Below are 27621 nucleotides of genomic sequence, written 5' to 3'. Positions count from 1 at the left end.
CACATTCATCTTCTGCACATCTATCACTTCAGTGTTTAATTCGTATATTGTAATTACTTCACCACCGTGGCTTATTTGTTGCCTTACCTCCCTTATCTTACCTCATTTGCACACGCTGTATATAGACTTTTTCTACTGTATTATTGGTTGTATGTTTGTTTATTCCATGTGTATCTCTGTGTTGTTGTATGTGTTGAACTGCTTTGCTTTATCTTGGCCAGGTCGCAGTTGTAAATGAGAACTTGTTCTCAACTAGTTTACCTGGTTAAATAAAGGTGAAATAAAATAAAAATAAAAATACTACCGCACAGTAGGTGGCAGCATGCACAAACAAAATGCTATGATACCAAAGAAGAAGAATCCTCCCGGTCGACAAAGAATGACGAAAAAGTTATATAGGAACTGTTGAAACAATACATTGGTTTACTCTGTATAATTCTGTAAACTCTACATCATATCATAACTTTTTTTTAACGTATGTACAAATTAAAGCTTTCACAGCATCGAGGATTTGGACCCAAGTTTTCTGTGGTGTATGGAGTCTGCCTGGTGAGTTGCGAGTCGACATCATTGGCTAGCAAATAAAATACCCGTAAGTTATTACCGGCACCGAGCAAACGCGCTATATTATCTAGCTAATGTCGTTCTGTTGCTTACCAAATGTACATTTGTATTGTCAAGCAGGGTTCGTTATTGTCTGGCTTTCGTCCTTGGAGATAAACTAGTTTGTTAATCTAGCGCTAGAAATAACAGCGCAAGCTAGCTAATTCACACTTCTGATATTGTTAGCTAGCTAACTATATGCAATTAACGTTAGCTAACTGGCTAACTGAACTCCGGACAACTGTTAGCCTAACTTGCTTTAGGTATCTTAGTTGAATAGGTAAAACAGTTAGCTAACTAGCCTAGACTTAATATCTTCGTGTAATCAGGCCTAACTATTTAGCTAGGTTCACCTGCAAGTATTACGTTTGATCTTTCACAGAGGAGCATCTGATCTTTCACAGTGTCTCTAGAATGCATTTTCCATCTTGGAAATACACGTTTGGAAGTCATAGGGGGTGATCTAGTTCCCTACTGTGTTGAACATTTCAGAAACCTTGACCTAACATTAGGTCAATGGTATATTTAAAACTTTTTTTTGTACCTTTATTTAACTAGGCAAGTCAGTTAAGAACAAATTCTTATTTACAATGATGGCCGAGTGAGAGAATTTATATGTATTCCTCTACTTTCTTCTCTCCTTCCTGACTAGCTGGTTAATGATCTGAAAGGTGATTACGATGATGGTCACGATCATACCCAGTCGATTTATTGTTTCTCGACAGTCTAACATGGATTCCGCTCTAGTGGACATCCTTTTGTAATGAATTGGCTTTCACCTGGTCAATTATACATCAGATGGAGATGACAAAGGATACAATGAAAGAGACAGTTACATGCTAGTAATGTGGCTGCTTTTTGTGATGCTGCTTCTCCACCCAACCCTCCCTGTTGTTGATCTCTACTACAAAAATGATTAACCCTCTAAAAACCCACCACAGTCTGCACTTCTACTGCCTTTCTTAGCTCTGTATCCAACACCTTTCTGAAAAATGACAGTAATTACTGTTGAGGTGCATATAATCAATTCTAGACCTACCTATTTTCTTGCCCAGTCCCTTCCGATTGCCTCTGCAACACACCCATCCAGTGTTGTTCTTCCCAGAATTGCAGTACCAGTCAAATGTTTGGACACACCTACTCATTCAAGGGTTTTTCTTAATTTGTTTTACTTTTTTCTACATTGTAGAATAATAGTGAAGACATTAAAACTATGAAATAACACATGGAATCATGTAGTAACCAAAAAAGTGTTAAACAAATTAAAATACATTTTATATTTGAGATTCTTCAAAGTAGTCACCCTTTGCCTTGATGACAGCTCTGCACACACTTGGCATTTTCTCAACCAGCTTCATGAGGAATGCTTTTCCAACATTCTTGAAGGAGTTCCCACATGCTGAGCACTTGTTGGCTGCTTTTCCTTCACTCTGCAGTCCAACTCATCCCAAACCATTTCAATTTGGTTGAGTTCGGGTGATTGTGGAGGCTAGGTCATCTGATGCAGCACTCCATCACTCTCCTTCTTGGTCAAATAGACCTTGCACAGCCTAGAGGTGTGTTTTGGATCATTGTCCTGTTGAAAAACAAATGATAGTCCCACTAAGCACAAACCAGATTGGATGGTGTATTGCTGCAGAATGCTCTGGAAGCCATGCTGGTTAAGCTGTCTTATCGGCTGCTATCTGAATAGGTCTATCGCACAATTTTCTTGGGCCACTATAACTATTTTGCCAATTGGATTGGTCCCCTCTAACACACGGAACCCCACTAATCTACTGACGGAAACGCACGAGGTGGCTAAAAACAGATCATCTTCTGCCAGCTTGCTACCCATGGCCCGGCTAGCTGTCTGAATCGCCGTGACCCCAACCAACCTCACTACTCACTGGACCCTTATGATCACTCGGCTAAGCATGCCTCTCCTTAATGACAATATGCCTTGTCCATTGCTGTTCTGGTTAGTGTTTATTGGCATATTTCACTGTAGAGCCTCTAGCCCTGATCATTATACCTTATCCAACCTTTCAGTTCCACCACCCACACATGCGGTGACATCACCTGGTTTCAATGATGTTTCTAGAGACAATATCTCTCTCATCATCACTCAATGCCTAGGTTTACCTCCACTGTATTCACATCCTACCATACCTTTGTCTGTACATTATACCTTGAAGCTATTTTATCGGCCCCAGAAACCTGCTCCTTTTACTCTCTGTTCCAGACGTCCTAGACGACCAATTCTCATAGCTTTTATCCGTACCCTTATCCTACTCCTCCTCTGTTCCTCTGGCGATGTAGAGGTGAATCCAGGCCCTGCAGTGCCTAGCTTCACTCCTATTCCCCAGGCGCTCTCTTTTGATGACTTCTGTAACCGTAATAGCCTTAGTTTCATGCATGTTAACATTAGAAGCCTCCTCCCTAAGTTTGTTTTATTCACTGCTTTAGCACACTCTGCCAACCTGGATGTCCTAGCCGTGTCTGAATCCTGGCTTAGGAAGACCACCAAAAACTCTGAAATCTCCATCCCTAACTACAACATTTTCAGACAAGATAGAACGGCCAAAGGGGGCGGTGTTGCACTCTACTGCAGAGATAGCCTGCAGAGTTCTGTCCTACTATCCAGGTCTGTACCCAAACAATTTGAACTTCTGCTTTTAAAAATCCACCTCTCTAAAAACAAGTCTCTCACCGTTGCCGCCTGCTATAGACCACCCTCTGCCCCCAGCTGTGCTCTGGACACCATATGTGAACTGATTGCCCCCATCTATCTTCAGAGCTCGGGCTGCTAGGTGACCTAAACTGGGACATGCTTAACACCCCAGCCATCCTACAATCTAAGCTTGATGCCCTCAATCTCAAACAAATTATCAATGAACCTACCAGGTACCACTCCAAAGCTGTAAACATGGGCACCCTCATAGATATCATCCTAACCAACTTGCCCTCTAAATGCACCTCTGCTGTTTTCAACCAAGATCTCAGCGATCACTGCCTCATTGCCTGCATCCGTAATGGGTCAGCGGTGAAAAGACCTCCACTCATCACTGTCAAACGCTCCCTGAAACACTTCAGCGAGCAGGCCTTTCTAATCGACCTGGCCCAGGTATCCTGGAAGGATATTGACCTCATCCCGTCAGTAGAGGATGCCTGGTTATTTTCTTAAATGCCTTCCTCACCATCTTAAATAAGCATGCTCCATTCAAGACATTTAGAACCAGGAACAGATATAGCCCTTGGTTCTCTCCAGACCTGACTGCCCTTAACCAACACAAAACATCCTGTGGCGTTCTGCATTAGCATCAAACAGCCCCTGTGATATGCAACTTTTCAGGGAAGTTAGAAACCAGTATACACAGGCAATTAGAAAAGCCAAGGCTAGCCTTTTCAAGCAGAAATTTGCTTCCTGCAACACAAACTCCCAAAAAGTTCTGGGACACTGTAAAGTCCATGGAGAATAAGAGCACCTCCTCCCAGCTGCCCACTGCACTGAGGATAGGAAACTCTGTCACCACCGATAAATCCACTATAATTGAGAATTTCAATAAGCATTTTTCTACTGCTGGCCATGCTTTCCACCTGGCTACCCCTACCCCGGTCAACAGCACTGCACCCCCCCACAGTAACTCGCCCAAGCCTTCCCCATTTCTCCTTCTCCCAAATCCAGTCAGCCGATGTTCTGAAAGAGCGGCAAAATCTGGACCCTACAAATCAGCCGGGCTAGACAATCTGGACCCTTTCTTTCTAAAAATATCTGCTGAAATTGTTGCAACCCCTATTACTAGCCTGTTCAACCTCTCTTTCGTGTCGTCTGAGATTCCCAAAGATTGGAAAGCAGCTGCGGTCGTCCCCATCGTCAAAGGGGGGGACACTCTTGACCCAAACTGCTACAGACCTATATCTATCCTACCCTGTCTTTCTAAGGTCTTCGAAAGCCAAGTCAACAAACAGATTACCGACCGTTTCGAATCCCACCGCACCTTCTCCGCTATGCAATCTGGTTTCAGAGCTGGTCATGGGTGCACCTCAGCCACGCTCAAGGTCCTAAACGATATCTTAACCGCCATCGATAAGAAGCAATACTGTGCAGCCGTATTCATTGACCTGGCCAAGGCTTTCGACTCTGTCAATCACCACATCCTCATCGGCAGACTCAATAGTCTTGGTTTCTCAAATGATTGCCTCGCCTGATTCACCAACTACTTCTCTGATAGAGTTCAGTGTGTCAAATCGGAGGGCCTGTTGTCCGGACCTCTGGCAGTCTCTATGGGGGTGCCACAGGGTTCAATTCTTGGGCTGACTCTCTTCTCTGTATACATCAATGATGTCGCTCTTGCTGCTGGTGAGTCTCTGATCCACCTCTACGCAGACGACACCATTCTGTATACTTCTGGCCCTTTGGACACTGTTTTAACAACCCTCCAGATGAGCTTCAATGCCATACAACTCTCCTTCTGTGGCCTCCAACGGCTCGTAAATGCTAGTAAAACTAAGTGCATGCTCTTCAACCGATCGCTGCCTGCACCTGCCTGCCCGTCCAGCATCACTACTCTGTACGGTTCTGACTTAGAATATGTGGACAACTACAAATACCTAGGTGGCTGTTTAGACTGTAAACTCTCCTTCCAGACTCACATCAAACATCTCTAATCCAAAGTGAAATCTAGAATTGGCTTCCTATTTCGCAACAAAGCATCCTTCACTCATGCTGCCAAACATACCCTCGTAAAACTGACCATCCTACCGATCCTTGACTTCGGCGATGTCATTTACAAAATAGTCTCCAACACTCTACTCAATAAATTGGATGCAGTCTATCACAGTGCCATCCGTTTTGTCACGAAAGCCCCATATACTACCCACCACTGCGACCTGTACGCTCTCGTTGGCTGGCCCTCGCTTCATACTCGTCGCCAAACCCACTGGCTCCAGGTCATCTACAAGACCCTGCTATGTAAAGTCCCCCCTTATCTAAGCTCGCTGGTCACCATAGCAGCACCCACCTGTAGCACGTGCTCCAGCAGGTATATCTCTCTGGTCACCCCCAAAGCCAATTCCTCCTTCGGCCGCCTCTCCTTCCAGTTCTCTGCCGCCAATGACTGGAACAAACTACAAAAATCTCTGAAACTGGAAACACTTATCTCCCTCACTAGCTTTAAGCACCAGCTGTCAGAGCTGCTCACAGATTACAGCACCTGTACATAGCCCATCTATAATTTAGCCCAAACAACTACCTCTTCCCCTACTGTATTTATTTATTTTGCTCCTTTGCACACCATTATTTCTACTTTGCACTTTCTTCCACTGCAAATCTACCATTCCAGTGATTTACTTGCTATATTGTATTTACGTCGCCATCATGGCCTTTTTTTGCTTTTACCTCCCTTACCTCACCTCATTTGCTCACATTGTATATAGACTTATTTTTCTACTGTATTATTGACTGTATGTTTGTTTTACTCCATGTGTAACTCTGTGTTGTTGTATGTGTCAAACTGCTTTGCTTTATCTTGGCCAGGTCGCAATTGTAAATGAGAACTTGTTCTCAACTTGCCTACCTGGTTAAATAAAGGTGAAAAAAAAAAAGTGTGCCTTGAATTCTAAATAAATCACTGTCACCAGCAAAGCACCCCCACACCATAATACCACCTTCTCCATGCTTCACAGTGGGAACCACACATGCAGAGATCATCCGTTAACCTACTCTGGGTCTCGCAAAGACACGGCTGTTGGAAACAAAAATCTCACATTTGGGCTCATCAGACCAAAGGACAGATTTCCACCGGTCTATTGTCCATTGTTCGTGTTTCTTGGCCTAAGCAAGTTTCTTCTTATTGGTGTCCTTTAGTAGTGGTTTCTTTGCAGCATTTTGACCAGGAAGGCCTGATTTATGCAGTCTCAGAGCAGTTGTTTAGATGTCTGTTACTTGAACTTTGTGAAGCATTTATTTGGGCTGCAATCTGAGGTGCCGTTAACTCTAATGAACTTATCCACTGCAGTAGAGGTAACTCTGGGTCTTACTTTCCTGTGGCGGTCCTCATGAGAGCCAGTTTCATCATAGCGCGTCATGGTTTTTGCAACTGCACTTGAACAACTGCACTTTCCGTATTGACTGATCTGTAATGACTGTCGTTTCTCTTTGCTTATTTGAGCTGTTCTTGCCATAATATGGACTTGGTCTAATACCAAATAGGGCTATCTTCTGTATACCCCAACCTTGGCACAACACAACTGATTGGCTCAAATGCATTAAGAAGGAAAGAAATTCCACAAATTAACTTTTAACAAGGCACACCTGTTAATTGAAATGCATTCCAGGTGACAACCTCATGAATCTGGTTGAGAGAATGCCAAGAGTGTGCAAATCTGTCAAGGCAAATTGTGGCTACTTTGAAGAATCTCATATAACATATATTTTGATTTGTTTAACTCTTGTTTGGTTACTACATGATTCCATATGTGTTCATAATTTTGATGTCTTCACTATTATTCTACAATGTAGAAAATGGTAAAACAAAGGAAAACCCTTGAATGAGTGAATGAGTATCCAAACTTGACTGCTACTGTATGCCTATGTTTTGAGGGTGAATGACAATGTGTGCTATGATAATATAGGAACTCTGCTCTAAGTTCATATCTCTGCATAGTCATAGTGGAATGCTGAAAACATGCCAGAGAGAAAATGAGTTCTGACGGCAATCTTCCTGTCTAGATAAAGGTGCTCCTCTGTGGCGTAAAGTCAGTTTCACCTCAAGATAAAAATGAACAGGTTTACAACCATAAAATTGGACTGGCCTCTTCAAAAGCAAATACCACCTAATATGTTTTGCAATGTGCATGTGCTTTTGTTCACCTGTCATTTGTGTAGTTAAACTGATCATGTATCTGTTTGTCTTGCAGATATCACCCCATGCTCTCCTTCTATTCTGATTCCCATTCCTGATCTCTCTGCACCCACCTCTGTCTATTGTGCACATTAGCGCTTTCTTTCCTCCTGTCTCTTTGTTACCCTCTTTCTGTCCTTCCCGCTCCCTGCGGCCATGTGTGATAACGGGGATCCCGAGGACAAGCCCCCGGCCCCCCCAGTCAGGATGAGCAGCACCATCTTCAGCACAGGCTCCAGCAAGGACCCGCTCTCAGCCAATCACAGCTCCAAGCCCCTGCCCTCGGTTCCAGAAGAAAGGAAACCCCGCAACAAGATAATCTCAATTTTCTCAGGAGCAGAGAAAGGTGAGACACGAGTCCATAGAGATGGTGCAGGGGCTCTAAAGCAGTGGTTCCCAACCTTTTTCGGTTACTGTACCACCAACTGAATTGTATTCTGCCCAGAGTACCCCTGAAGTACCCCCTCGTGCATTTTACCAGTAGGCCTATGGTCTCATGAGTCTTCTCAAGTACCCCTGGTGGATAGGCCCAGTACCCCCTGGGGTCCTAGTGTCCCTGTTTGGGAACCACTGCTCTTAAGCATGGGTCAACTGTCCTATTTCTGTGACGGAGTGGCTGTGGATCCAACTTTTCTGGACCATCTTACAGACAGCTAAAGCGTCCCGAAGCTTCTGCGCATATTAGATTCTGCTCATGTTAGATCAAAGCTGAATAAATGTCTGCAAGATCACACAGTAATGATATCATTCTACATAACAGTACCAAATATAATAGCATAGTATTACGCAGGGATGGGGAACTGGTGGCCTGCGGGCTTTGTAGTCACTTGGATCAATTCCCTCAGTCGGGGTCTCAACTTACTGTTGCAAGTTAGAATAGTAGAACACACAAGGTGCAATTTAGAAATTTGGTTGTGCATCAGCAGTTTTTTTCTTATGTCAGTCAATTTGCCCATGTCTACTAAAATGTGTTAGCTGGCAGTTAGTTTAACTTAGAAAACGATCTAAACTTGTTATCATGGTTGAGTTACCAGCCGGGGGGCCCCCATTGATTTGTATTAGTCATTCTCACTCAGATTGGGCGAGTTACTGCAAACATTTCACTCCACCCTATGGCAAAATGTGTAGAATTGCAGGATTACAGTTTTTTGTGGCCCCCACCCCCTTCAAAGTTTCTCATCCCTGGTATAACGTTACTGGAATACAAAAAAACACCTAATTTCTTATAAGATTTTAGGATGATTGTGCGAATGGTCGCATTTTTCTGTCATGCCCGCGCCACTAGACAAAATAAGTGCTTTGATTGAAACTAAACACGGGCTATGCTACAGTTAACATCATCTGCTCTAAACTTTGCCCTCTGTACATAATTCAACGCTGTATAACTCAAGAAGATCTAACCTAAATGCTTATCTCTGAACCTAGTTGAGATCAAATGGTTGGTATGCAGATGCTGCATGGATGTTTCACCGCTAGAACTTGAAAAATTCTTATTCACAATTGACAGTGAGAAATGTGAAAGTAGAGAAACGCATGTGCAGAACGTGATTCGGATCTTCAGCTCTGGGGGGAAAAAAAGATCCAGGGGGCTGGATGGGACAGTTACCTATGGAGCCACAGCCTCAGCCATTTTTTAAAGGTGTATTAAGAGGCTACATTTCATTCAGTGTATCTTAGTTCAGAACCAATCCATTTTATGTTAGTTTCCATCTGTATGCATCAGACTATCCAGTGACGGGAGCGGTTGAATTTTGCTCTTTTCAATTTCAGTCTATCCGTTGTTGGATCTGATTACATTTCAGCACATTTATTAACAGAGAATGTAATGATGGTTTATTTGATGACTTTCAGGTGGTAGAAAGAAAGACCGGGACAAAGAACGACCAGAGATCTCTCCGCCTTCAGACTTTGAACACACCATCCACGTTGGCTTTGATGCTGTCACTGGGGAGTTCACTGTAAGTAGGGTCACTTTCTTCCGACTTTTCAGCTCTTATTCCAGGGATACTCAAATCCCAGCCTGGAGGACCATAGTACTGCTTGTTTTGGATTCTTCCCGAGTTAGTTGATTGACCCCTGACCCCATCTCTTTGTATCCTCCTCTCTGATAGGGCATGCCAGAGCAATGGGCACGGCTCCTCCAGACGTCAAACATCACCAAATCAGAGCAGAAGAAGAACCCACAGGCTGTTCTCGACGTGCTCAAATTCTATGATTCAACGGGCAACGGCCGCCAGAAATACCTCAGTTTCTCCTCTGGTGAGCTTTCTCAATCAATGACACTTTGCTGTTTTCTAAGATTGTTATAGACTCTCAAGACTGCAATTATTTCCCTCTCCCTTTTCATTTTTAGAAAAGGATGGTTTCCCTGCAGGGCCCCACTCTGTAAGTACTGACTTCTTTCTAGTGATTACTTAAAAATCTGTCGTTCTGCCCCTGTTCTCCGGGTGTGAAAGACGTGGATGTCGATTAAGGCAGCCCCCCGCACCTCTCTGATTCAGAGATGTTGGGGTAAATGTGGAAGACACGTTTCAGTTGAAGGCGTTCAGTTGTACAACTGACTAGGTATCCCCCTTTCCCTTACTAGCTACCTGAATACTATGGGGCTGGGATTTCTTGGTCCTTGACCTCATTCATAGCAGCCCTGAAAATGTGTGAATGAAATATGTGTGGGCTATATATGTAATGTCTATTGTTATCTTCTTTTCTGCAATAGCTGGTCAAAAAGGGCACAGAACCCTCATCGATCAGTATCAAGGACATTGATGATGATGATGATGATGATGATGAAACTCCCCCACCCATTGTGGCACCACGTCCAGAATACACTAAGAGTGTGAGTAATTTTGACGGGAGCTCGCCTCAGTTTTCTTTTGCTCTTTCTCAGTCGCTCATATTCTTTCTTATTTATTTATTTATTGTGTGTGTTTCTCCTGCAGGTTTACACTCGCTCCGTCATTGACCCCATCCCTGCTCCAGCCACGTGTCCAGATGGAGACGCAGCCTCCAAGGCGCTAGACAGACAGAAGAAGAAGGGCAAGATGTCAGACGAGGAGATCATGGACAAACTGAGTAAACACACTACATTTCTTACAATAGCAACGTGACAATTTTACTGGTAGTTATTAATATAACCCTCTTGTCAGGATAATTTAGTGTTGTTCTGTATAACTTTATCTTTGCCCACAGGAACTATTGTCAGCATTGGAGATCCCAGAAAGAAGTACACAAGATATGAAAAAATTGGACAGGGGTAAGTTTATTTGAAGGTGGTAATTGTGATGTATTTGTGTGTGTGTGTCCCAAGTTATTAAAAATATGTAACCATCGTCTCCACACAGGGCTTCAGGGACAGTGTTCACAGCCATTGACGTCGCCACCGGACAGGAGGTAAAGGGGAATTAAGGGTTGTCATTGGTCGACTGACCGGGGATGGGTGGATTGAGGAGAATAAGTAAAGGGAAGGAGACCTTGAGAGTTGTGGAAAGATGTGCAAAGTGCGGCAGAGACTAGATACAAAGAGACAGAAATGGGGAAAGCGTTTGAAAACTGTAAGCCTGGCAGGAGTTGAGAGATTGCAGGATAACTAATCACACACCCATTTTAGATGATCATTTTGAACCTTTCCTAATTTCTGTCTGTTTCTCACAGGTGGCCATTAAACAGATCAACCTACAGAAGCAGCCCAAGAAGGAGCTGATCATCAATGAGATTATGGTGATGAAAGAGTTAAAGAATCCGAACATTGTCAACTATGTAGACAGGTAATAGAATGATCAAATATATAATTAAGCTTAACAGCACTAACTTTGGTGTAAGTTGGGTGTGCCAAACCTAACTTTCTGGTGATGGTGGAACACTACTGGGTGTACGATATTGTACAATACAATATACCCTAACAACCTCTCCGGCTTTGGTGTCTGTGTGTTTGTTAGTTTCCTGGTGGGAGAGGAGCTCTATGTGGTGATGGAGTATTTGGCTGGTGGTTCGCTGACTGATGTGGTGACAGAGACCTGCATGGACGAGGCTCAGATAGCTGCTGTTTGCAGAGAGGTGACCAGCTCTTATATGGCACACTGCATTAACCTTGACCTGTTTACCCTTTAACAGTGGCTAGGTGGGTAACTTGGGTGTTCACATTTAGAGCCTTTATTTTATGTGGAAATATTGACCGTTGTTTCTTCATCCCCTCTCGCTCCATTGCTCTCTCTCTCTGCCGTTGGTTTCCCCATCTGAAGTGTTTACAAGCACTGGAGTTCCTTCATGCGAACCAGGTCATCCATCGTGACATCAAGAGTGACAACGTGCTACTGGGAATGGATGGCTCTGTCAAGCTCAGTGAGTCTCCCTCTCCCACTAAACAACCCCAGGCTAGCCATGGCCTATGTAGAGGAAGTAACAGCCCTAATAGTTGGGGGTGGATATTTACCTTATTGAAAGTCTGCGGGTATATGGATTCGCTTTGATGTTGTAAAACTGTTCTATATTCATATTTATAGCTGGAATTTGCCATCTGCATCCTATGAAAGATAAGTACCAATTTGGCAAGGATAGTTAACAAATGACTATTACAAGCTGGTGCTACTGTTTGTATGCTACCCTTCAGTCCCTCACTAACATATGTCTCCATCTCTCTCTGAATTCCACCTCCCTTCTCTCTGTGCAGCCGATTTTGGTTTCTGCGCCCAGATCACTCCAGAGCAGAGCAAGCGCAGCACCATGGTGGGTACGCCTTACTGGATGGCACCTGAGGTGGTGACCCGGAAAGCCTATGGGCCTAAGGTTGATATCTGGTCCCTGGGCATCATGGCCATTGAGATGGTTGAGGGGGAGCCTCCATACCTCAATGAGAACCCGCTAAGAGTAAGTGAACCATAGAGCAGCACCCTCCTAAATGCCATTTCTTTCTTTTACTATATCACAGTACATCAAAAGCTAGTTCCATAGTGATACTGACATGGATGTAAGATACTTTTCCAGCACCTCACAGTTCTCTTCTTCCCACTCTCCTCTCCCCCAGGCACTGTACCTGATTGCCACAAATGGGACTCCAGAACTGCAGAACCCAGAGAAACTGTCTCCCATATTCAGAGACTTCCTTAACCTCTGCCTGGAAATGGATGTGGAGAAGAGAGGTGGGGGCAAAGAGCTGCTGCAGGTGATGACCCATCCTATCTATGGCTTCCTTTGTGATTTGCTCTTCTACTCTTGTGTCAACTTGACTGGTTGGATTTGGCTGTATATACTCCATCATTACCCTGTCTGCATGTACTACAATAGAGATGAGCTTCAATGTTAACCCTTTACTCTCTTTCTCCTCCTTCTCTTCTTTTTGTCTAGCATCCCTTCCTGAAGCTGGCAAAACCCCTCTCCAGTCTTACACCTCTAATCTTGGCTGCTAAGGAGGCCATGAAAGGCAACCGTTAACTGAACAAATAGAACAAACAAACAACGCTGTGCCAGATCTGTGCCAACTGTTTAGGTTTTGTGCCAGACAATAGCCTGAGTGACACCACCATGCTCCAGTCTGATAAGCCCTGACAACCCTCACTGTGAAGAAGACCAAAAACATCCAGAACACTACCCACCGCTGGCCATATGAACTCTGATTCTCACTCAAATGTTTGAAGACTTTATTTTGTACAAGAAAACATTGGCGGGGGGTCACGTTGGGGCTTAATTTGTATTTAACATGGAATGAGCATAGCTATCTAGTGCCTACTTTTTGGAAGAAATATCACTGCCTTAAATGCAAAACATTGCCCAATGCAGGGGTAGGCAACCCCCTGTTCCAGGAGTGCCTCAGGTACTTCGGGATTGTGTTCCAACTAGGCACCACACCTGACCAACTGAGCTAAGTTGAGCGATAGCCTAAATTCATCACACCTGGTCTTCAGGTCGGTTAAATCAAAAACATGAAGTGTCTGTGGCACTCCAGGACTCGGGTTGCCTACCCCTGGCCTATGTATTGTTGATTGGGTCATGTTTTTTTTTCTCCATAATTCTTACTGTCGTTGTAGTTTCCTCTACAGATAGTTAGTGTCCTCTTAATCATTTTGATACTTGAATTTCATGTGTCCTGACTGATCATGTTATGGGCCTATCATTTAATGAAAACTGTTATTCCACCTGGTGCCTGATGTAATCTTTGGATTATTCTCACATTTGTTATAGGAAAGACATTTCAAAACATTTCCATTATTACAGTGAATGTGGTGATATTGATGATGATATAGGGTTGCCTCATTTGGCAGTCCAACCAGTGATTTCCTCCTCTATCATAAGCCTCTTCTTGGTAGTGGAGGTGCAATTTATGGGCAAATTCAATTGTAGAATGACGGTTTATTCTTGCTTGTGCCGACTTTCTTTGTTCTTATTAAAAATGGAACTATTGTACTTGTCGAATTCTGTACTTTTTGTCTAATTCAGTGCTGTAGCTAAGAAGATATGGATGTCAGGCCAGGTAGCTTTATAGGCTAGAGAAGGCAATGTATATTTACTGTTTCTTTTTTTCTATTTGAATAACTAACAATCTGACAATTGTCTGCAGATTCTAGTAAATGCAGCTGTTAATTTTGTCCTTATTCTTGATTTATTATTATCTGTTTACCATGACTCTTAAATGGATGGAGATGTGTGAAAGTCACACTGTAAGATGCCATCCAAGAGTGGGCTCAAGGAATGATACTCCATGAGAACATCATTTTGTAGCTATTAAATTTGGATCAAAAGACAAAGACATTTGTTTTTCATAAAACACCTTATGATTTTGGTTGTCTTAACTCATGCCTGTATATACACTCCCCTCCATATGTATTTGGACAGTGAAGCTAACATTTTTGTCTCTATACTCCAGCGTTTGGGATTTGAGTTCAAATGTTTTATATGGGGCGACAGTAAAAGGTGACATTCTGTATTTGAGGGTTTTACCTTAGAAATTAAAGTGCTTTATGTATATAGTCGTTTACACACCCCCCACATGAAGAAGTCATAAGTATTTGGACAAACTGATTTCGAAGGTAGTCAAAAGTTTAATATTTGGTCCCATATTCCTTGCACACAATGACTACATCAAGCTCTACAAAGTTGTTGGATGCATTTACAGTTTGTTTTAGTTGTGTTTTGGGTTATAAAATAAAAGCTGACATTCTGTACTGTCACCTAATCAAGGATCTTCAAAATCTAGAGTTATTAGATTTATCCCGGGGCACACAAAGCACTATTGATTAGGCCTACTTTTTAGAAAACAATTATTTTACCTGGGCTACAACACAGTGCAATGAGGAATGTATTATTGTTATCAAGTGAATAAACAGTTATTATACACTGCAGTGATATAGGCTAATTTGAATAACCACTCACACTTCCTGTTTTGTTTCATGCCAAAGTAACTGCATAGGCCTGATTATGCAACCGTTTGGGTCTATTCTCCACAGCTTAGAAGGTCCAGAAAGGTACATTAGCAGGCCACTCATGGTGTTGGCCTATTTTTTTCAGGATGTAGCTGGTGTTAAAATAGGCTTCCTATCAGAAAATATGGCTTCTCCTTCCAACTTCCCTCCTGTTAATGCTGTAGCCTATCTTCAATTCAGCAAGCTTCAGCTCTCCTCCAATAGTCTAATAGTAGTAGTAGTAGTAGTAGGGAGAAGAAGGAGGAGGAGGTCGAAATAAGTGTCCAACAAGCTTTAAAAGGAATAGCCATGGCAGCGGAGAGGCCAGGTTCGTAATTGCGCAACAGAACAATGAAGACAGACATGCTCGAAGTAGCCTATAGCCTAAGTTAGAAGCGTATGCATATTAGCCCATAATTCATAAGCTTAATGTTAGGCTTAATACTGCGGTGAATATATCCAGTCAATTTACACAGCGAAATAAAAACAAGTTTATCAGATAACGAAATCATAGGTAGTAGCTGCCTATACTGTGCGCTCCCAAGACTGCGCTGAGTGCCCTCCCTCCCAGTGCTCAGGTATGCAGCTCGAAATGCTACCCAATTGTTTAAGTTTTTTTATGAACAAGAAATGTATCCTACCTAGGCTACAACAACACAATGTAATGAAGAATGTTATTATTGCTGTAAACTGCAGTCAATAGCCTAAGGCATTTGAATGACTGCTCAAAAACATGCATATTAATTTCAAAATAACTGCATCTAGCCTGCTTAATTGGACAACCATTCGGGTCAGTCATGGGTTTTTCCTCTGCAGTTTAGCCTACAAGGTCCAGGCACATTAGCAGGACAGTAATATGGTGTATTTTGTCATGAAGTATCAGCTAACAGACACATGTTAATGCAGGGATTTGTAGTTTCTGCGTTTGGCTTCCATGTTTTAATAAAAGTGATTTGAGAATGAGATGGATAACATGTATTCCTACTACAACAGGTATTACTATACATTCGTCAAATACCGTTTTATGATACTATGTATAGACCTTGCTTTTCTACAAATTGTAGAAGTAAGCATTGGTGGTTCAGTGGTAGAATTCTCGCCTGCCACGCGGGAGGCCCGGGTTCGATTCCCGGCCAATGCAGCGACATGTTTTGCTTCCGTCATCCACTTTATTTTCTTGATTTCCTTATCTCTTTTTGTTGCATGTTTACCCACGCCAATCCCCACTTTTTAAAAATATGTATCATGATTTGAACAACTAAGTTGTTATAGTTGCATGTTTACCCACGCCAATCCCCACTTTTAAAAATATGTATCATGATTTGAACAACTAAGTTGTTATAGCTAGTATAGCTAGCTAGTATTGTTGATAATATTATAAAACTCGACAACTTATTTTTTTTTTATTAACAAATATCAACAAACAAAAGAAGAATAGTCACATGCAAACAAGCATACATACAAACTATTTACATTGCCAGGAATCCTAAACAAACAAATCATATTCATTAATAATACAACAAGTTTTAATTGCCTTTTTGTTTTTCATTTTAGTTAAAGTAGTGCCATATTGTTTAAATTAATTTATAAAGCGAAAAAAGATCATTTGCATTTGTGAATATGAAATTTAACCTAGTATTATTAGCAGTTGAATTAAATATACTACATCTTTATCCATGTCAGAATTTCTTAAATAAATCATTATATCAAAACCATTAAATAGTACAAGTGGTCCCATTTTTTTTTTGTAACAAAATTCTGTATGTCAATCCAAAAAACAAATGCAAAATGGTCTCCTTCTCCATTCCACAGAAATCACATTTATAGTCAATATTCAGCTTGAATCTTTCCAAAACATGTTTCACAGGATAAATTCTATGTAACATTTTAAATTAAACTTCCTTTACCTTGTTACTGATACAATATTTGTTCTCAATTTTACATGCTTTCCCCTCATTGTATATCACCATAGATATTTGACCAAAAGAACCTTGCTGAGGGAATTGTATCACAAACAATATTCCTAATCTGTTTGTTACTACATTTATCTTTGATGTTAATATCGCCAATGAATATATTTTCATGTAAATCTATGTTACTTACATCAACCACAGAGGAATTTAAAAGAGATACAACCCCCATTGGAATCGCATCAAAAACAATTGCATATTCTTTTGGGGTTATTGGAATTTTAAATTTATCAAGAAATTCCCCATATGAGAGTAGATATCCATCCTCATTCAGTAACTGACCAACCAAAATAATTTTATTCTTAAACCAGTTATGAAAAAAAAGAGACTTATTTTTAAATCGTATATCTTTGTTGTTCCATATAAAGTATTTGTGAGGGGAGAAATTGTGTTTATACACTAACATCCAAGCTAAAATTGCCTGCTTATGGAATTTGGCCAACTTTACTGGGATTTTATCAACATCAAAATTACATTGAAGCAAAAATTCTAAACCACCAACAGAGTGAAATAAATACTTAGGGAAGACATTCCAAATACTGTTCTGGTTCTTAACATACTTCAGAATCCAATTTATTTTAAAAGTATTATTTAGATTATTGAAATCTAAAACCTCAATAACAAAAAAAGTCAGCAAACCCCAACAAACGTATTGCGTTGAACATAAACTCATGTTCTACAGTGTCAAAAGCTTTATAAAAATCAACAAACATAAGAAAACTATCATCAAGGATGAGGTCATTATAGTCAATCATATCTAAGATCAACCTGATGTTATTACTAATGTGTCGATCATGCATAAAACCAGATTGTTCTTCATCAACTATATGATGCAAGCCTTGTTTCAACCTTTTAGCAAATACAAGGGCAGATAATTTCCCATCATTATTCAACAGGCTAATGGGTCTCCAGTTGTCTATATAAAGAGTATCCTTATTAGGTTTGGGAATCAAAGTAATTACACCTTGCTTTAAGGAAGCCGGTAACTCCCCTTTTTCTATTGATTCTTGAAACATAGCAAGAATGAAAGGAATCAATTTATCATTGAATGCTTTATAAAACTCGCTTATTAAACCATCATTTCCAGGGGACCTATTGTCCTTAAGGCTTTTAATACAGTCTTTTATCTCAATTTCAGATAACTCATCATCACAAAAATCCCTGAAATCACTATCTATCTTCTTAGCAATGTTTGCTACATTGTCTAAGAAAAGATCCATATTGGAAATTGACTGGGCTGATGTATACAGATTCTGATAAAACTGGGCAACATGCTGAGAGATTTCTTTTGGATTTTCATTGGGAGTATTATTAATCATTAATTTACATATGGAAGTCTTTTTGCCTGCCCTTTTTTCTAAATTAAAGAAATATTTTGTATTTTTCTCTCCCTCTTCCATCCATTTTCGTCTTGATCTTACAAACACTCCCCGGGCCTTTTCCTCGTAGATACAGTCTAACTGCATTTGCAATGATGATAGCTCAAGTAATTCCTTATTATTTAGTTCAGTTTTTTTAGTATAATCCATTATTTCCTTTATGATGTCATATTATTTCTCTCTCTTGGCACGAGCAATTTCTTTCCCCATTGAAATAGCCAAAAGCCTTATATCAAATTTCATTAGCTCCCAGTAACTTCCAAACGTATTCATAACACAGGCACAATTCCAGTATTTATCAATAATTCCTGCTACTTCCTTCTTAAATACTTCATTCTCTAGTAAAGTCTTGTTAATTTTCCAGTAACCTTAACTAACTTTTTTGTTGACAAACCATGCATATTTATCTTTATTGAGATCCCTTTGAGTACTGTTAAAATCGATGGTTCAATTGAGACTGTATCAACCTTGTCAGCCATATCTTCAGATATCAGCCAGAAATCAAAACGGGATTAAATAGATACATCTTTGGTACTCCATGTAAACATAATCTTATCTTGGTTCTTATGTCTCCAAATATCCAGAACACCTAACCTTAGACATATATTCCTTATCTCACAAACAGAATTGCTATCCTTAGGAGGCCATCTATCTAGATTATCATGTAATACTGTATTAGAATCTCCACCCCATATTACTTTGGCCAATGGAAATTTAGACATAATTTTACTTATTTTCCTCTCAATGTCTCTAAATAAAATGCAGTTAATTGACTTGTTATTGCAAGCATAAATATTTACAACAATGAATTGAACGTGGTTGACATCTACCAATAGTATAATCCATCTCCCTGTATTATCTGCTTCATGACTCAATATATGAAGAATATTACATTTGTATACGTTCACATGAATCGGGTTCTCACAAAAAGAAAAGTTCTTACAAGTGGAAAAAAAACAGTCCTTTGCACCACGCAAGTGGTTGACCTAAATTATATATTTTTTTAAATTAAATTGCAAAAGACTTTGAGAGTTATGATCCATGCAGTGATGCGGAAAAAAATGACTAGGTATCCCCCTTACCCCCGTCACTGTCCATTTCTTGTTTTTAAACGATGAGAGAAGTGCTACACCTGGTGGAGAGAGATTGTAAGACAGAAATAGTTGCTTTATGCGTGCTGTACATAACATTTACATTTAAGTCATTTAGCAGACGCTCTTATCCAGAGCGACTTACAAATTGGTGCATTCACCTTATGATATCCAGTGGAACAACCACTTTACAATAGTGCATCTAAATCTTTTAGGGGGGGGGGGGGGGGGGGGGGATTAGAAGGATTACTTTATCCTATCCTAGGTATTCCTTAAAGAGGTGGGGTTTCAGGTGTCTCCGGAATGTACGTTACGGCATGACACGTCATGATGTAACGGAGGGTCAGTTTTTTCAACTTTTCTCCAATACTATAGAGCTATTACCATGTCGATCAACGCTTGAATAGAAACGTAGTTCACACCCCAGATTCGACGAGCCAAACCCAATGAATATAGTTGGTCACGAATGTTTGTTTGATCTTGAACAGAACTTACAACATCAATCAACATGCCTCAATCAAAAATGTACAGAAAAGAGTGGGAGTCTGTACCTGAAAAAATGTCAAATCATTTTTTGCCGAGATGGCCAGTCAATTTGAGCAACGTTATTGTGTATTCTACGTAATGACACAGTTTTACGTTATGACATCACAGCGTCATTTAGCAACAAATCAACCTGCCTCGAGCAATTTACCCTGAAAATAAGTTGGAAACACTACGCTACAGTGCCATTCTTTGCAGCCTCGTTTGAATGTCGCGGTTGCGCACATTTGTACGGAATGTGGTGAGTTTACGTTTTATATATATATATCCATCTTCCTTCATATATATATATATACACTGCTCAAAAAAATAAAGGGAACACTTAAACAAGACATCATAGATCTGAATGAAAGAAATAATCTTATGAAATACTTTTTTCTTTACATAGTTGAATGTGCTGACAACAAATTCACACAAAAATAATCAATGGAAATAAAATGTATCAACCCATGGAGGTCTGGATTTGGAGTCACACTCAAAATTAAAGTGGAAAACCACACTACAGGCTGATCCAACTTTGATGTAATGTCCTTAAAACAAGTCAAAATGAGGCTCAGTAGTGTGTGTGGCCTCCACGTGCCTGTATGACCTCCCTACAATGCCTGGGCATGCTCCTGATGAGGTGGCGGATGGTCTCCTGCGGGATCTCCTCCCAGACCTGGACTAAAGCATCCGCCAACTCCTGGACAGTCTGTGGCGTTGGTGGATGGAGCGAGACATGATGTCCCAGATGTGCTCAATAGGATTCAGGTCTGGGGAACGGGCGGGCCAGTCCATAGCATCAATGCCTTCCTCTTGCAGGAACTGCTGACACACTCCAGCCACATGAGGTCTAGCATTGTCTTGCATTAGGAGGAACCCAGGGCCAACCGCACCAGCATATGGTCTCACAAGGGGTCTGAGGATCTCATCTCGGTACCTAATGGCAGTCAGGCTACCTCTGGCGAGCACATGGAGGGCTGTGCGGCCCCCCCAAAGAAATGCCACCCCACACCATGACTGACCCACCGCCAAACCGGTCATGCTGGAGGAAGTTGCAGGTAGCAGAACGTTCTCCACGGCGTCTCCAGACTCTGTCACGTCTGTCACGTGCTCAGTGTGAACCTGCTTTCATCTGTGAAGAGCACAGGGCGCCAGTGGCGAATTTGCCAATCTTGGTGTTCTCTGGCAAATGCCGAACGTCCTGCACGGTGTTGGGCTGTAAGCACAACCCCCACCTGTGGACGTCGGGCCCTCATACCACCCTCATGGAGTCTGTTTCTGACCGTTTGAGCAGACACATGCACATTTGTGGCCTGCTGGAGGTCATTTTGCGTGGCTCTGGCAGTGCTCCTCCTGCTCCTCCTTGCACAAAGGCGGAGGTAGCGGTCCTGCTGCTGGGTTGTTGCCCTCCTACGGTCTCCTCCACGTCTCCTGATGTACTGGCCTGTCTCCTGGTAGTGCCTCCATGCTCTGGACACTACGCTGACAGACACAGCAAACCTTCTTGCCACACCTCGCATTGATGTGCCATCCTGGATGAGCTGCACTACCTGAGCCACTTGTGTGGGTTGTAGACTCCGTCTCATGCTACCACTAGGGGGCCCGCCAGCATTCAAAAGTGACCAAAACATCAACCAGGAAGCATAGGAACTGAGAAGTGGTCTGTGGTCACCACCTGCTGAACCACTCCTTTATTGAGGGTGTCTTGCTTATTGCCTATAATTTCCACCTGTTGTCTATTCCATTTGCACAACAGCATGTGAAATTTATTGTCAATCAGTGTTGCTTCCTAAGTGGACAGTTTGATTTCACAGAAGTGTGATTGACTTGGAGTTACATTGTGTTGTTTAAGTGTTCCCTTTATTTTTTTGAGCAGTATATATATATATATATATATATATATATATATATATATATATATATATATTGCAAATAACATTGTACTGTCGTGTCTTTGGCTATGCCCGGATTAAGTGATATGACATGCTAACCTATAAAATTATTACTCTAATTAATATTACCTGATTAAGCTAATCATGTAAATGTAATTAACTAGAAAGTCGGGGCACCACGGAAGAACGTTTATAGAGCCGTTATCTTCCGAATAAACTCTTAAAATACTTAGTAATACTTTACATCGATAGCAGTCAATATTAACCCTTATCTTATTTTCAGTCTCATAATGAAAGTTGTAAATTCTTGGCTATCTTCACGAACCCTGGCTAACAAGTTGAATCAGCAATACCAAATTGGGTTTAATTATTTATTTACTAAATACCTAAACTAATCACACAGAATTACATATACACAGAATAAAATGATGTCATACAGAAAACGTCCTGGTGGACGGAACCTGTATGATGGCTGGTTACACAAAGGAAAGGGGGTTGGGCTTGAATGAAAGAGCGGGAAGACTTAGGAACGAAGAAACAGCAGCTATGCTATCGTAAATACATTATCTTATGCATTACTAAATTACCGCCCATTTGGAAAAGGAAAATGCAATAAATATTTACTCTGAGCTGCGCTTCGGTATATTGGTCGTAGATGCTGGCCGGGTTGGCCAACAGATCTTTCTGTCCTCTGAAGAATGTCTCTGGTGGTAAATTGGATACGTGGTGGTATCTTCGTCTGTCTGTTAGACTGGGTCCGTCGTCCGTCCTTTCCTAGCCCCCGTCTACAGCGGCCGCTGCTAACTCAACGGCTAGAAAGTATCACTTCTGTAGTGAATAAGCTCAAAGTTCATACCATTCGCCACCAAAGCTCACGCCGAGGTTGGCTTAGTTCTGTACTTGACGTGTGTCCTTCTAACGTAGAGGCTGCAGACCTCACGTACTGGAACATGTGGTTATCTTTTCGTCAAAGGCTTATATAGTGGAGAGGGGGAAGGATGTGTTTCATCGTTTATAACCCCTGTCTCTTCACAGTGGTGGGCCACTGATCAAGCAGGGCACTTTCCTTATGAAAACCCAATTATCTAATTTGGAAGCTAAAATTACATTTAATCTCCTAACAAACAATTTCAATATCAAACATTTCAATTGCATAACAATTCCATGTGACTCTGATAACTAGAGGGTGTATACTTTCCCAGGTACAGTTTATGTCGTCCTGTCATCAGTCATAATGTCTCAGATGACAACCGAACTGACATCCATACTCATTACGTTCCAAAGCATATTTCCAACTGGTTTTATTACCAAAATATGGTTCCTTTCCCCATTTGTTTGATGTTCCCAGACTCTTTATATTTAACAGGACAGCAGTCCTTCAGGACAGCAGTCCTTCAGTAGGGTCAGAAAGAGAGGGGAAGGGAGAAAGGTATTTATGGGGGAGTCATAAACCTTACCCACAGGCCAACGTCATGACAGTACCATAGATTGGTAAAACGAATAGCTATCAAGCAAACATTAAGTGTTAGAGCGAGTTTCCCTGCCATAAAAAATATATATAAAAAAAAGTTCTCACACAAACAATGCTCTTTCCTCAAGAAATATAATGTTTTATCAGATGCAAATAAAACTCTGACCTGCACAACTCACTTGATAAATCCAGCAGTCCACAAGCTAGGCTTCAGCGTGAATTTCCCTTCCACAAAAGCCTTGGCTCCCGCAAAGTATGCACTTTTCCCTTCCTTCCTTCCTTCCTTGAGCTCTCAATCATCGGCCACAGACGATTTCGAGCTTCTTTGTCAAATACTGTCAGATCCTCCTTGAACCTCAGGTTGTTGTTCTTTAAATAGTAATTTTTCTTTGCACTTTTCCATGTCCTATCCCTCGCTGTCCTGGAGATGAATCTCATGATCACTGGTCGTGGTGGCTGGTTGTTTCCCCCATCTCTCAGCCTACACAGGCGGTGCACTACATCCAGAGAACCTGCAACAACATTTCTCTCCTTCTCCGGGACTATTGCCCTGCAAATGTCCTTCACTCTTGCTTTGATGTTCTCGTCAGATTTTTCTGCTATTCCATAAATTCGAAGATTCCATCTCCGACCATACCGGTCATTCTCGTTTACCTTAGACTCCATTTCAGTGAGTTTCCTCTCCTGCTTTGCAACCTGAATTTTCAATGTTGCGTTCTGCTGCTTCAGTTTTTACTTCATCAGCACTGAAATCAATCGATTTCTTCAGGTTAACGATACTGACAGTGTTCTTTTTCACCAAATCCATGATGTCATCTGCGCTCTCTTTGATTTTATCCGTGAGGATGCGGACGATGTTGTCCTGTAGCTGGCTTTGGATGGTTCTTCTCAGCTTCTTTGGAAGTTGCTCCTTGGTTGGGGTATTCAGGTATTTATTTATTTATTTATTTTTCACCTTTTATTTAACCAGGTAGGCAAGTTGAGAACAAGTTCTCATTTACAATTGTGACCTGGCCAAGATAAAGCAAAGCAGTTTGACACATACAACAACACAGAGTTACACATGGAGTAAAACAAACATACAGTCAATAATACAGTAGAAAAATAAGTCTATATACAAATTGAGCAAATGAGGTGAGATAAGGGAGGTAAAGGCAAAAAAAGGCCATGGTGGCGAAGTACATACAATATAGCAAGAAAAACACTGGAATGGTAGATTTGCAGTGGAAGAAAGTACAAAGTAGAAATAGAAATAATGGTGTGCAAAGGAGCAAAATAAATAAATAAATAAATACAGTAGGGGAAGAGGTAGTTGTTTGGGCTAAATTATAGATGGGCTATGTACAGGTGCAGTAATATGTGAGCTGCTCTGACAGCTGGTGCTTAAAGCTAGTGAGGGAGATAAGTGTTTCCAGTTTCAGAGATTTTTGTAGTTCGTTCCAGTCATTGGCAGCAGAGAACTGGAAGGAGAGACGGCCGAAGGAGGAATTGGCTTTGGGGGTGACCAGTTGAGATATACCTGCTGGAGCGCGTGCTACATGTGGGTGCTGCTATGGTGACCAGCGAGCTGAGATAAGGGGGGACTTTACATAGCAGGGTCTTGTAGATGACCTGGAGCCAGTGGGTTTGGCGACGAGTATGAAGCGAGGGCCAGCCAACGAGAGCATACAGGTCGCAGTGGTGGGTAGTATATGGGGCTTTGGTGACAAAACGGATGGCACTGTGATAGACTGCATTCAATTTTTTGAGTAGGGTATTGGAGGCTATTTTGTAAATGACATCACCGAAGTCGAGGATCGGTAGGATGGTCAGTTTTACGAGGGTATGTTTGGCAGCATGAGTGAAGGATGCTTTGTTGCGAAATATGAAGCCAATTCTAGATTTAACTTTGGATTGGAGATGTTTGATGTGAGTCTGGAAGGAGAGATTACAGTCTAACCAGACACCTAGAATATGTGGACAACTACAAATACCTAAGTCAGAACCATCCAGAGTAGGGATGCTGGACGGGCGGGCAGGTGCAGGCAGCGATTGGTTGAAGAGCATGCATTTCGTTTTACTTGTATTTAAGAGCAGTTGGAGGCCACGGAAGGAGAGTTGTATGGCATTGAAGCTCGTCTGGAGGGTTGTTAACACAGTGTCCAAAGTAGGGCCAGAAGTATACAGAATGGTGTCGTCTGCGTAGAGGTGGATCAGAGACTCACCAGCAGCAAGATCAACATCATTGATATATACAGAGAAGAGAGTCGGCCCAAGAATCGAACCCTGTGGCACCCCCATAGAGACAACCAGAGGTCCGGACAACAGGCCCTCCGATTTGACACACTGAACTCTATCAGAGAAGTAGTTGGTGAATCAGGCGAGGCAATCATTTGAGAAACCAAGACTATTGAGTCTGCCGATGATGATGTGATGATTGACAGAGTCGAAAGCCTTGGCCAGGTCAATGAATACGGCTGAACAGTATTGTTTCTTATCGATGGCGGTTAAGGTATCGTTTAGGACCTTGGGCGTGGCAGAGGTGCACCCATGACCAGCTCTGAAACCAGATTGCATAGCGGAGAAGGTGCGGTGGGATTCGAAATGGTCGGTAATCTGTTTTGTTGACTTGGCTTTTGATGACCTTAGAAAGGCAGGGTAGGATAGATATAGGTCTGTAGCAGTCGAGTTCCTCAATCTTGCCCTTCTCGACATCCATCCGGTAGGGCAGGCAGAATCCTGTGTCTCCCTTCTCCACCTCCTCCTTGAACTGCTGCACACAGTCCAGGATGGCCACCATGGCATGTGTCGAGTGTCCCCCCCTTTGAAGAGGGGGATGACCGCAGCTGCTTTCCAATCTTTGGGAATCTCAGACGACACGAAAGAGAGGTTGAACAGGCTAGTAATAGGGGTTGCAACAATTTTGGCAGATCATTTTAGAAAGAAAGGGTTTGTCTAGCCCGGCTGATTTGGAGGGGTCCAGATTTTGCAGCTCTTTCAGAACATCAGCTGACTGGATTTGGGAGAAGGAGAAATGGGGAAGGCTTGGGCGAGTTGCTGTGGGGGGTGCAGTGCTGTTGACCGGGGTAGGGGTAGCCAGGTGGAAAGCATGGCCAGCCGAAGAAAAATGCTTATTGAAATCCTCAATTATAGTGGATTTATCGGTGGTGACAGAGTTTCCTATCCTCAGTGCAGTGGGCAGCTGGGAGGAGGTGCTCTTATTCTCCATGGACTTTACAGTGACCCAGAACTTTTTTGAGTTTGTGTTGCAGGAAGCACATTTCTGCTTGAAAAAGCTAGCCTTGGCTTTTCTAACTGCCTGTGTATATTGGTTTCTAACTTCCCTGAAAAGTTGCATATCACGGGGGCTGTTCGATGCTAGTGCAGTACGCCACAGGGTGTTTTTGTGCTGGTCAAGGGAAGTCAAGTCTGGAGTGAACCAAGGGCTATATCTGTTCTTAGTTCATTTTTTTTTTTTAAAGGGGCATGCTTATTTAAGATGGTGAGGAGAGCACTTTTAAAGAACAACCAGGCATCCTGAGTCGCGTTGTACAAAAACTGGCGATAGCTTTTCGAGCTAAAGGATAGCTGAACTGGCTAACTTCTGGCTAGCTTCTGTTGTGGATTTCAGATTTGAGGTGAATAATAGTTTTTTTTTTAAACAATTGGTGAGGCGGGTTGCAGGAGAGTGTTTTGAAGTTGAGTTTTTAGAAGAAAAAATATATATATATAAAAAGATATGCGAAGAAAATATGTAAATATATATACACGGGACACGACAAGACGAGGACAAAGGACGTCTGAGTGCTATGCCATCTTGGATGGACAAATGTAAGAATCACATTCACCCCCTTTTTTACACTGCAAGCATATGAGTGAGTTTCAACAATGCCTCTTTTCTCCTTGGAAGTTTCAACATCCATTATCTCAGCAACAGTTTGGTCATGTCTTGATTCCATGCCACTAGCTATGAAGACGTTAGCAGGCTAACTTAAACACGCTGAAACTTTTCGATAGCTAGCTTGTTCCTTGGAAATCGTCAAAACTATATTTCAATGGTTTGATTAATTACAAAATTATTCAAAATAGCTATATTGTATGGATATATAACATTAAAAAAAACTGCAGTTGCAATTAGTCTAAAACTATAAACTTTGTGAGAAAACCCTAAAATTGTTGCTCAGCTAGAAATGTAACACCCTCTCATTCCGCCATCTTGAGTGCCCCCCTAAAACTCAACAACTGATAAAGCCAGTTCTTTCCCTTCTGACTTAAACAAAAATATGGCGTGCTGAAACACAGTTAGCTATGTCCTACAACTTGTTGGCAATATGTTAGCTAACCTAGCTAAAAATCACATTTTGTAATGTCTTTGCTAAAATGTTCAGACTGTACCAGTAGAAAGCTACTTTAGTTCAAGTTGTAAACTGTATCAC

The 27621-nt window shown here is 41.7% G+C and overlaps 1 protein-coding gene and 1 non-coding gene across 3 annotated transcripts; both read left to right on the top strand.

Annotated features, from left to right (window-relative positions):
• Positions 1–334: 334 nt before the first annotated feature.
• LOC106584354 (serine/threonine-protein kinase PAK 2) lies at positions 335–13883 on the top strand. 2 transcript variants are annotated; one of them, XM_014169568.3, is made up of 15 exons: positions 335–549; positions 7504–7833; positions 9339–9445; positions 9599–9746; positions 9841–9872; positions 10204–10323; positions 10427–10559; positions 10677–10740; positions 10829–10877; positions 11139–11251; positions 11423–11540; positions 11726–11825; positions 12154–12350; positions 12508–12645; positions 12828–13883. In XM_014169568.3, the coding sequence occupies exons 2-15, from the start codon at positions 7644–7646 to the stop codon at positions 12912–12914; spliced, it is 1596 nt and encodes a 531-aa protein (XP_014025043.1). In that variant the 5' UTR covers positions 335–549; positions 7504–7643; the 3' UTR covers positions 12915–13883. The 2 variants fall into 2 exon arrangements, with proteins under 2 accessions (XP_014025043.1, XP_014025045.1); XM_014169570.2 differs by having other exon boundaries at positions 337–592.
• Positions 13884–15948: 2065 nt separating this feature from the next.
• Positions 15949–16019, top strand: trnag-gcc (transfer RNA glycine (anticodon GCC)). Its single transcript has one exon. It is a non-coding gene; the product is annotated as a tRNA-Gly (tRNA).
• Positions 16020–27621: the final 11602 nt, after the last annotated feature.

This window comes from Salmo salar, chromosome 23 (genome assembly GCF_965601325.2).
Source record: "Salmo salar chromosome 23, fSalSal1, whole genome shotgun sequence".
Taxonomy (NCBI): Eukaryota; Metazoa; Chordata; class Actinopteri; order Salmoniformes; family Salmonidae; genus Salmo; species Salmo salar.
Note: the sequence above shows the minus strand (reverse complement) of the source record. Positions and strands in the feature narration are given on the sequence as shown.